The sequence below is a fragment of the Zingiber officinale genome, chromosome 6B (genome assembly GCF_018446385.1).
Source record: "Zingiber officinale cultivar Zhangliang chromosome 6B, Zo_v1.1, whole genome shotgun sequence".
In the NCBI taxonomy this organism is placed as follows: Eukaryota; Viridiplantae; Streptophyta; class Magnoliopsida; order Zingiberales; family Zingiberaceae; genus Zingiber; species Zingiber officinale.
In genome coordinates, this window is record NC_055996.1 from 101,029,513 (window position 1) to 101,041,437 (window position 11,925).

Consider the following 11,925-nt stretch of genomic DNA (forward strand, 5'->3'; position numbering starts at 1 on the left):
AAAAAATATAAAAATATAAAAATATAAAATTTTTAAAAAACATAAAAAAATAAAATAAAAAAAAACACATCAAAATAAAGGAAATCATGAAAAAAAAATAATAAAAAAAGTAGAATTTAAAATAATAATAATAATAATATATGGTTGGTTTTGTAACTAAGGGTAATATAGTTAAATATTAAACTATGTTATTCATTAAAACATTCAAATAAATAAGTTTTTGTTGCATTACCTATTTTGAACCAAATAACATTTGATTATATTTTATTTTTCATAACCTTGGTTATATGATTATTTGATAATCGCATAATTAAAATTATACATAATAACTTTAATCAAATGTGTAGAATTTTGCCAAGTTTTTTTTTTGGATTTTCTAATAAGCAGCCTAACTAGGTACTTAGATTACCTCGGAAAAAAGATAAATTACGAGATAACTCCACCAAATTTCTAGGGGTGAAAGATTATTTTTTTTCAAAAATATATATCCGTTAAAATTAATTTTTATTTTAAATATGTTATCCTCTAATTAACTACAGTCACAAACCTCACCACCTCACCACCTTAGATTAAATTAGATTTATTTTATTAATTGATACGGTAGGTGATCGATCCGATATTATAAAATTTTCCAAATAACAAAAATTAAATGAACTCTAGTTTGTAAAATTATCATTTTTTTTTAATTTAAACTACTTTTTATATTTATTTTATAAGAATCAAATTATTTTTATAAATTTAAATTAGGCATGTACATTTTTAAAATTATTATTATTATTATTACTTCCTCATGCGATGTTCTCTCCCCCACGTGGCATGCTCTTTAAATACGGCCCACCATTGTTTCAGATAAAAACTATGTGAATATAAATGTAAATCAAACGATAACATATTCTCCTGAACCCCCACCACAAAAAGGGGAATTAATAATATTAATAAATCAAAAGAAATTAAAAATGGCCTCCTCCTCAGATCGCATAATCGCATTTTCTGGTTCACAGATAAGACTAATAAATCGTTAAACCATTACGGATTATATTGACCGACGAATTCCAGTAGACGACACGTGGAGGGCAAGGGAGGCATCTGAATGGGAATTGGATGACCGTACAGTGATCGGCTACGGGATGAGCCGGTGGACATGTTTAATGGATTAACCCAAAATGGGATGGTTTACAGGGGTTTTTAGCAATCGAAGAGAGAGAATGAATTTGAGCGTTTCTTGGAAGGAATTGAGGGGTTGATGCAGCGAATTTGGAGTCCAAATCGCAGTTGGACCTCTCGCTAATCCTCCGATCTCGCCTCTGCTTGATTTGGGACAAAATTTAGTGGAATCGCTATATTTTCTCGGCGATCTTATCGGAGCTCGTGATCCTTAAGCTGAAAGCCAACCGCATCGTCTTCCGAGAGGTGAATTGGATCCGTTCCTGCGCCATTTTGTGCACTGTGGTTTTTCTGATGGTTTTATGGAGTTCTGATTCTTCTCTCCATCTCTTTTGATCCGAGCAAAAATGTTGAACTGTGCAAGGTTTTACGCCTTCCATCATGAACTGAGTTCGTCCCCTATTTTATTTTTTCTCTTCCCGTTCTGCTCTCTTGGTTTGCTTTGATGGGGGGAACAATCTGGATTTCTGTATGATTTGGTATTTCGGTAGAATTCAGTGGCTTTCCAATTATTCACGCAGTTTGTCCCAAGAGAAGGAAAAGCTTCAACTTGTGTTTTATATTTCGTCTGTTTCTTGTGGTTTTGGATCTGAAACCTGAATTTCTTCTTTATCGTGGTTCCGTTTGTCTGTGATAATCGTTTCGATCTTCTCATCGTTTTGTTGTCACCGAAATTTGGAATCATTAGCTTCTTCTTTCCTTTTAGTTTACGTGCAGTCATCAACCATTTCAACGATAGTGGGCCTTGGATCATTAAATCCCAATCTTATTTTGTTTCCTGAAATATCCTGAGTTGATCTAGATACATTTCTTAAAGCGTGAGTACGTCTTGCCTGAGATTGCTCTGTTTGCTTTTCATCTGGTGACAGACTGAGGAAACAATGGTGCTTCTCTTTTGAAATTGCTGTCTGGAATTGTGCTGAATCTTTGGAGTATGGTATTTCAGAGCAGGATGGATTGTAGATCCAGTGGTTATCAGGCCCCAGTGGTCCCACATTGTCCCAGATCAGCCAGGGTGTGTTTGTAGTTCCAATTTCTCTTAATTGTTACTTTGAATCGGTATGATTGATCTGACTTTTGCAAGTTTATCAACAGGGAAAGCGCTCCGCGAGAAAGAAGGCTGGTAATCACCAGATGAGTGCAATTGATTTGCTTGCCAATCTAGCAAGCAAATTGTTGTCAGAAAGGGAAAACTTACCGAGACCTTGTTTCAATGACCGTGCATCTTCCCCTGTTGGTGTGGATATGACTGTTGAGCTAGAGAGAATTGGTAGACAGAAGTCCTTAAAATCCGAAGCTTATGATCAGCTAAGTTGTAACGAAGATGAACATTGTCCTGAAAATTTTAATAAAAGGAAGAAGACAAATGACTTGAGCAATCACTCAAAGGCCTTACAAGCCACACCGCTAGGACCTGCTGCTCTCTTTGCAAAGTCTGAAATATTATGTGAGGATGCTATTAGTGAAGAGTCCAAGTTCGTTGGTGAGAATTGCAAAATTGTGCATGGTTTTGATGCTATACAAAAATGTGGCACAAAGATGCTTGATTCTACTACCGTAGAATCACATGAGCTTAATGCAGTCAGGAGCAGGACACCATTCCAAGCTGAAGAAAAAATGGAAAGAGATTTGCACATGAGTTGTGCAATCAATCCAATTAATTTGAATGGGAACAATGCTGTTTTAGTTAGCTCTGATAACAGTTCTGAAGTTCCCTTTGGCAAGGACAAAATTCACCATAAGGTCTGCTTTTCCAAGCAAGAAGATGATATGAGATCCTCTCCAGATAAAGATTCAGAAAATTCATCTGAATGCACTCCATCTGTTATTACAAGTAAGGCTTCTTAGGTTTCAGCACATACGTAAGGACCATAGGATAAGGAAGCTATTTGCATCTATATTGAGGAAAGTAGTTCCCACAGTACTGTAGGATGGCAATAAAGCTAATTACGTTACTTTAGTGTTTTTTTTCTTTTATACCATGACTTATCAAGCAAATCTATTAACTAGACATAGTTTTATTATTAAGCACACTGTTTCAACAGAACTGCTTCTACAATTGAAATACCATGCAAATTGGCATACATAATTGTTTTTCCTATTGCAGATGTAGGAGGCAAGACTGATTTACCAGGAAAAAGAATGGACTATACACGTCAAAGAACACAGATGTGTTCCTTTGTGAAAAGAAAATTCTTTGAGTACTATTCAGCTTCCACTTCTGATGGAGGGATTTTTTGTGAAGGTGTGTCAAATGATTCAAATAATTGTACTTTGTCAAATAAGTAGTATGAAATCTACATGTTTTGTGTATTTACAGCAAATGATACCTGGTCCTCAACAAAAGCAATAAAATCATGCAATAGCTCTCCAAACTACCATGGAGCAAATGATGCGTGGTCTTCAACAAAAGTAATAAAATCGCGCAATAGTTCTCCAGATTACCATGGTAATTTCTTGAATGTATAAACCATGTGTTTGTTGCTTCTGTTTTATTTTCTGTGTATTTTTAATTCTTAACCGAATATGATTAAGTTTTGATTGTGTTACCTTCTTTACCATTACATCAGTTAAACTTAGGATCAAGTCTTTTGAGGTGCCAGAACTTGTTGTAGAGATCCCTGAAACAACTACAGTTGGCTCCTTAAAGGTAATATGGTCTTTTGTACTTAATGATGGCGTTCTTTTTTTATATTGTGTATTTGTCAGATTAATCATGTAGTTTACTGTGCTTACAGTTTAGCTTTAAAGTTTGCTTAAATTCTCTGGTCTTGAATCACCTTTTAAACTAGATGGATCAATAATTATATGATGGATAATATTGATTATTAGCATACTCCCAAGGCATCAATACTTGGGTAATATTGGTTGTAGAAACATAGCTGACTTACCATCTAAATTTTTTGAAACCATTTTCTTTCAATCTCAAACCAGCATAGACACTTGTTTTTTCTTCAATCTCAAACCAACATAGACACTTGTGTGCTTCTGTTGATCTCTTATACAATACATTCAACATGATGTGCGGTGTCTTTCATTTTGTGTGTTCCTAAGTTCGTTGAGCTACACATTTAACATGTTTTCTAATCCTATGGCTGTGCTACTGTGCATTTGTTATGCAGAGGACAGTTCTTGAGGCTGTAAATACTATTCTAGGAGGTGGGTTGCAGCTCGGTGTTCTTCTTCAAGGAAAGAGGGTTACAGATGACAGTAAGACCTTGCACCAGGTTGGGATTTCCCATAGTGATAAATTGGATGGTTTATGCTTTACATTGGAGCCAAATACTAAACATGTTCCGGAGAAACTGACATGCCCCAGAGACCCTCATCTACTAAGTCTCGGCTGTGCAACTGGTTCACCGGATGGGTAAGTGGACTAGGCATTTTATTACCTTTGCTCTTGTATTTGGGAATTTTTCGTATCAGATGTTTGTGCCATCATTGTCATTTATCAACTAGGTTTGTATTCTCGGCTTTCATTTTGTGATGAGTTGACCGGAGTATCACATTTTGCGACTAACGATCATCGTTGTCTATTTGTTTGTGCATTGAATAGATCCCCACCTGCAGCACCCTCTGCTACAGACCAGTTGGGATCTGATGCCACTCAAAAATGTGTAAAGAGCTGTCGTGAGAATGACCATGATTCAGTTCTGTCATCAACAAATGCATCATCACCTGAAAATCAGATTTCTAGTTCACTAGTTCTGGTGGCTGCTCCACCACCACCTGTAAATGCAGAAGCATTGGCCATGGTTCCTCACCGCAGCAAGCCCAAGAGCAAGTCATGTCAAGTTGCTCAACGTCGTGTGCGGAGACCATTCTCTGTTGCCGAAGTAGAAGCCCTGGTTCAGGCAGTGGAAAAGCTTGGGACAGGAAGGTTTGTTTTTCTTGATACACCTACGATCTTTAGTCAGCTTCCACATGCAGGATTCCTAATGGCTATTCAGTGTTTGTTTGTTCAGGTGGAGAGATGTCAAACTTTGTTCCTTCGAGAACGAAAAGCACCGGACATACGTGGATCTAAAGGTAATTGTTACCTCGCCCTTCACCAGTGAAAATATTTGCATCATACTTTACGTTCTTAAGTTCCAAGATTTAAGATACATTGACGTCGTTTTTGCTAGTAGTATATAACAATGACAATAACAGAGCAAACATTATAGTTCTTGAATCTCTGGAAGAAAAGGCTGGTCTCTTGCAAATCTCATTGAAGTCTTTGATTGACGCAGGATAAATGGAAGACATTGGTACACACAGCCAGGATTTCTCCTCAGCAAAGAAGAGGAGAACCTGTTCCTCAAGGCCTTTTAGACAGGGTTCTCTTAGCCCACGCCTACTGGTCTCAGCAACAATCCAAGCTGCAGGTGAAATCCCTTCATGCAACGGAGACTCTATTGCTCCTCCCTTAAGAGTCTCAACCAAAGAGAATAGAAGCCATTTCTTTCTTGTAGATAAGAAAAAAAAACGTCGATAGATGAATCTGTTTAACCTTCACTTGTTACACACTTACACACCATCATTCTTTCACCACTATCACATCGGGAGGTTCCATAGGAATAAGAAGATAAACAATGGTTTATCTTCTTCCTGGCGTCTACATCATAATTGAGGGAAAGCAATGAGGTCGCTGTCACTTACTAATTAAACAGTAAGCTCTTATTCCTTTAACTCATTCTTGTCCATGGAGTTTAATGTTGTGTCGGGGAAGGAAATGCTAAGTCGTGCACACCTCTTCAATTAGTTGTCCAACTTACCATTCTTTCAATGCTGTATTGTTTACTAAATCCCTTTTTCCTTCAATTTGTATCATTTATTTCATGTAACAATGATTCATTTATAGCACATTCATTTCATGTAATATGTGACTCTTGGAATTCAATATGAGCTGAAGTTCGTAGCTGCTCATCTTTTAGTGTTCTTTCTTTTCTTTTCTTTTCTTTTCCACTTTTTCAAATAAACAGTACGAAGAACCCTCTTTTTTTTTTTTCTTCCTGTTGTTTATCTTTGCTCATCATTCTTCTCATAAGTGAACAGAGCCTTAAAGATGAAGTCATGCAACATATGATTGGGATCATAGGGCTTATCTTCTTCCTTTGCTAACCCATAAAGCTAAAGCTACCATTTGATATCATTCCTCCATGAGAGTCTTGAAAACAATAAAGTTTCCTTTTATTTTTTTATGACTACTTTGGCTTTTGAAGTTATGCTTAAAGGTTCTGAACATATATATATGGATCCATTTTGTCTCTGTTTACTGCACATCTTTTTTATTATTATTATTATTATTATTATTATTATTATTATTATTCAAGCAGCAAGGAAATTAATATATCTCGAGACCAGCAACAAAGCCCTGCAAAAAAACATAAAGTGCATGGAATCTATCTCCCTCCCCGCCTTTTGGTGAATTAATATTCTTCAAAAAGGGTGAAGATGTACGGATTTGCATGTGAAACTAACCCTCAGATTAAACAACTAATGATCATTAACAAAAAAACACCCAATCAAAGCATTATTCATTATTTTTTTTTTCTTTTACATAAGCCAACTTCTTAGGACTATATATATATAGAGAGAGTATTTTGATATGTTGCAATTCATTCTGGAGCATCTAGTATTTTTTTAAAAAATATTTTTTAGGATTTAAAATTTAGAGTATAGTATTAAGCTAAAGAAAGTGCAATAGAAAAAATAACACTAATGCTAAGTGGGTGCTCATAGATGGATGGATGGATGTGCACCATATCACTACTCTCTCTATGTATATAATCCTTTTATTCTACTCACTTATCTATGGGCACCTTATGTGGCAAATTGACTCAGTATTTTTTTTTTTTTTTAAAATTAGGATTTAGAATTTTAGAGTTTAAAGATGAGATTTTGTCCAAATATTTTCAATTCTAAGGAAGTGAGATTTTTTTTAAAAGAAATAACCATAAAGTAAAATGAGAAAAAAAAATAAAGTTAATGAACAATGCCTATATATTTTCTGCCTAGCCTCAAACATTTTTCTAGATGCGGAAAACCTCTTGAGTTTAACACTCAAGCATTACAATAAGTGAAAAGAAAATGTACTATAAGACTTTAAAAAACAAATACTAGTGTCAATCAACTTAGGGTTTTTGTTTATTAGTCAATATAATTATTTCTTCATCAGTCGACTTAGCCATTAGTCGATGATTGAATCCACACCAATAGACGGCTTAAATTGCAAGCCTTCAAACATTTAAGGTATTGAGTTTCTCAACCATCAGTTAACTAGTCTTTAACACCAGTGAAGTAGCACCTTCAAACCTTGATCCCACCTAAATTGGCATGACCACGTGATTTAATTCCCATCATGTTAGCTATAAGTGAACCGAATATATATATATATAGGAATGAGATACTGTTCACCTTATGTTGTACACCGTGCACACTTAGTGTATATTTTTTTTATAATTTTCTAAACACTAAATACTATACTCTAAATCCTAAGGACTAAATCTTAAATTCTAAGCTTTAAAAAATATGCACTAGGTGTACGGGTAGCATATCAAAGGATATATATATAATCTTAGCTTGAATAAAATTAATAAATTTATTAAGGGTAAAATTCATCTAATCAACTAAAGATAATGATTAAGTGGATGCATAAGTTATCAAGGATCAACCAAATGAGATATACCTTTCATATTCAAGCAGTAATACCTAATTAAATTGCAAAAGTAACACATCGAATTAGAAAATTAACCATGAAGAATTGAAACTATTTACGGATATAAACCTATGAATTGTTTGTTTATTTTATAATTGCTTGAGCTTTTAGATAATTAATCATCCGATCAATATAAAAATTCTAGGATTTAAAGAATTCTTAATTAGAAAAACATATTGAATTAGAAAATGAACTTTTAGAAAAAGATATAGAATTAGAACGTATTACAAAATTAAATATATAATTTATTTATTTCTAATAGCTAACTAAGTTTTAGATAACTATATAGATGTTTAGAAAATGAGTTTTGACTAATTCTCATTTCTAACTAACTAATTGAAGATTTTAGTAATGAGCTAAAAATATTTTTTTTAAAAAAAAATTGTTCTTTGATAAATTATCAAATATTTATAACAAAATGCTATCAAGATAAGATTTTATGAACTCATAAATATATACTCATGTAACATTCATATTCCTTGCATATATTTTTTTTTTTACATAAATTACAAATTATATATATAACAAACCTACACACACAATATATGAACTTATAGTCATGACTACTCTTGCTAGACTAGTCTATTAATTAATTAAGCTGGTTTAAGTCGTTGCAAATTAAGATCAAGAAGGTAAATTATCTTGACCTAATTATTATCAGCTGAGTGATTACTACGTACTGCAGCAAATTAATTTCTATTTGTCGGTGGGGTGTTGAAGCAGCGCATGGTCGTGAAGTCTCCACCGGAAGTCGCCGCCGGCCATCCACCACCGCCGGCGCTGCTATTTCCACTGCCACTCCAGTCAATGAACCCATCAGCACTACTTCGATCAAAGGGACTCAAATTACTAACATGCCGAGGAATAATAACTCTATTCCCGAGCTGTCGTGCCTTCACGCCTCGATCAATCTTCACTGGCTCACCGAACGGTTGGAGCACCTCCGGCGGCGGCGGCGGTAATAGAAGCTCCTCACCCAAAGTGAAAGGGAATTGTTGACGGAGTTTCAAGTAGTTGTTGATCTCGAACCCTAAGTTATTATTAGGGCTTCCAGTTGCACTCACCTCATAATAATTTGCTGGATTTGTTGCGTAGGGATCGATATTAATCGTACTACTGCGGTCCGGCAACGGGTCCATCCAGTTCGCCGGCGACGGCATGTTGATCGCCGGCAGTGGACCAGAACTCCGGTATTGATGGATGATCGAACTAGCGAGTGGATAGTTAGGCTCGAAGGAGGAGGTACCAGCTGTGCCACCACCAGCTGAAGCTTCCAGCAGCTCTGGCTTCTCCGTCCGCCGCTTGTTCTTCCGTCGGCCACCGCCGACGGGGACTTCACGGAGGGCGCCTCCGCGGGTCCAGTACCGACGGCAGGCCTTGCAGTAGTGGCGCGGCTGTGAGAGCGAGTAGTTGTTGAAGTAGCAAAACTTGGTGTTGGTGGAGTCACACCTAGGACACTTAATGACCTCTTGCTCAGGCAGCCGGCCGACCAGTTTCGCCTCCCGGCTGCTTCTGCCAGCTGTCGAACCAACCGGTCCAGTTATCGGTGCCGGACCAGAGGGCCCTCCTATGCCATCACCGCCGGCTGACCGGTAATTAGGATGTTGCTATATCAAATACAAGAAGAAGAAGAGAATCTAGTGATATTATTTCTCTTGTACAATACATACACAAACATGCATATCATGTTTCTTTTAAGGAGAAAAAAGAAAATAAAAGGGGGAATTAAATAAAATGGTTAGGGCTCACCTGTTTGCGATTATGGGGATGTAAATGGATAGTGGGAAAGGAAGGGAAAGCCATGGTGGTGTTTCTTTAAGAGCTTTCTTCTTCTCTTTTAGCAAAAGAAGGGGAAAAAATCACATCCAAATTAAAGGGTTTTGCAGAGGGATCGAGGAGTTAAAGATGCATGGGAGAGGAAGAACTTTAAAGTTATTTTTGATGAGCTACTTTGCTAAGGAGATTGAATTGGTGAGGAAGTGGGGAAGGAGGCATGCAATATGAGTGGATGTGGGAGAGGAAGTATACAAAGCCTTGGTTTATAAGCTTCTTGAGATCATAGAAGGATTAATTGTATGTAGGGTCTCTTTTCGATAGTTTGATCCTTGTGGGATTTGATTCTGACCGTCGATAGCCATCAACAATTCTATGTAGAAAATCTTATGGAAGAATTCTTCATGAGATTTTTATTTCTAATAAAAGTCTTCAAGTATATGCATACACACACATACAAGAAGAGATGAAATTGCAAGCTTTTTGGTGTTATATTTATCTTGAATCTTTTCCATATGATTAATTTTGTAATTTTTTATATGGAGTTACATGGTGAATTAGATTTAAGAGTTGTGTTTTAGACCTCATTAGTTATGTAGAATTAGTCCTTAATTATGTGAAAGAAAAGTAAGATCGATATTTGTGTTTGTTTTGTGAAAAATTATTAACAATTTGCATTTTAAAAAACCGGAAAGAATTTAACATTTTGCTATTGTTATATAAAAATCTTAATATTAGAATATATACAGGGATTAGGAAGTTAATTAAGAGAGTGGAAGTTATTTGAGCAAAAATAAAAAGGATTCCTTTTTTACAAAATTATAAAAGGTGTAGTAGTTTTTATTTTATAAAATCTTAATATTAGAATATATACAGGGATTAGCAAGTTAATTAAGAGAGTGGAAGTTATTTGAGCAAAAATAAAAAGGTTTCCTTTTTTACAAAATTATAAAAGGTGTAGTAGTTTTTATTTTATCATAAAAAGAACACTATTTCATATTTTTCGTCCAATTTATTCTTTTAAACCAAATAAACCTTTAACTCTCAAATCTATTTGATGCACGTAATTAAGAACCTCATATATCAATTTTAATCAAAATAACTACGGCTATATATATATTTTAAAAATAGCAATATATACTTAAAAATAATAAAGTGATATGAATTCTATCATAAATTTTGAAATTAAAAACATTAAATATAATTTTAAAGAAGGTAAATTTAAAATTTTATTAAACGTAATCATGTATTTGCTAAACACTATTATATAGACATTTAATGTTGAAATATACTCTCAAAGTGAATAAAAACTCAAAAATAAATATTAATTTTGATTAAAATTATTACATGATTTTTTTTATTCAAAATTTGAATGTAAATATATAAATGTAGTCTATTAGATCATTGAAGTCTAATCATATACTTTTAAAGTGATCAAATGATACAAAAAATGATTATATAATAATTTTAATCTTTTACGTAGTAACTTTGATTAGTCAAAACTAGTAGATATAGTAGAAATTGGCTCTTTTGGATTAGTCAAAAGAGCAGTTGTTTTGTAAAAATACAGATATTAATTTTTATTGTCCAATTAATTTTGAAGGTGACCAATTCTATAAAATTTTTTTATTGATCATCATAGAAAATAGAGAATTACAAATGAATTTTGATGGACGATCCCACGTCCTCGGTGATTTGAACTGATCTCGTTACTGATAGAGTCTTATAATCTGGGGGAAAACGTTCTTATATATATATATATATATATATATATATGAATTACAGGTTTATGTACTCAATTAGTCTTTATATTATATATTTATGTTAAAACTAGAGGATTTTTTTATTCAAGCTGAGAGTTTGAATTCAAACACTTCGAAGCAAAATACATCTTATGCTTTTGTTAATATACTTTGTGATAACGATATATATATATATAGACACACGAATTCAAAGAGTAAACAAATGGAGGAGGATTATAAGTCTTCAACAAATGTTGCTTATGCATATCATACACGATCTCAAGAGGGTTTGTTGACGGCTTTCAACAAATATGATCTCATAAGAGTTTACTGTTGGATATATATATATATATATATATATATATATATATATATATATATATAAGAGGCATGAAACTCGATTGTAGATAGGATTTTAGTCCTACATTGGGAGCTTCAAAATAAATTGATTGGTTTTTATTGATTCACATGTTTTGATAATGTGAACAAATACAAGGAAAGAGGCTCCCTTTTACTCGTGGGTGCACAAGGGATATAAATTCAATG

General features: G+C 34.2%; 2 protein-coding genes across 2 annotated transcripts; one reads left to right on the forward strand and one right to left on the reverse strand.

Annotated features, from left to right (window-relative positions):
- Positions 1 to 1,161: 1,161 nt before the first annotated feature.
- On the forward strand, positions 1,162 to 6,059 carry LOC121988509 (telomere repeat-binding protein 5-like). Its single transcript, XM_042541964.1, has 10 exons — positions 1,162 to 1,410; positions 2,034 to 2,179; positions 2,260 to 2,998; positions 3,272 to 3,409; positions 3,485 to 3,613; positions 3,735 to 3,814; positions 4,287 to 4,531; positions 4,721 to 5,044; positions 5,130 to 5,193; positions 5,397 to 6,059. Exons 2-10 carry the CDS (start codon positions 2,099 to 2,101, stop codon positions 5,574 to 5,576), a joined length of 1,980 nt encoding a protein of 659 aa, XP_042397898.1. The 5' UTR covers positions 1,162 to 1,410; positions 2,034 to 2,098; the 3' UTR covers positions 5,577 to 6,059.
- A 2,267-nt stretch (positions 6,060 to 8,326) lies between these two features.
- Positions 8,327 to 9,870, reverse strand: LOC121990480 (dof zinc finger protein 4-like). Its single transcript, XM_042544606.1, has 2 exons — positions 9,614 to 9,870; positions 8,327 to 9,471 (listed from the first exon to the last, which is right to left on the reverse strand). The coding sequence occupies exons 1-2, from the start codon at positions 9,665 to 9,667 to the stop codon at positions 8,554 to 8,556; spliced, it is 972 nt and encodes a 323-aa protein (XP_042400540.1). The 5' UTR covers positions 9,668 to 9,870; the 3' UTR covers positions 8,327 to 8,553.
- Between the last annotated feature and the right edge of the window lie 2,055 nt (positions 9,871 to 11,925).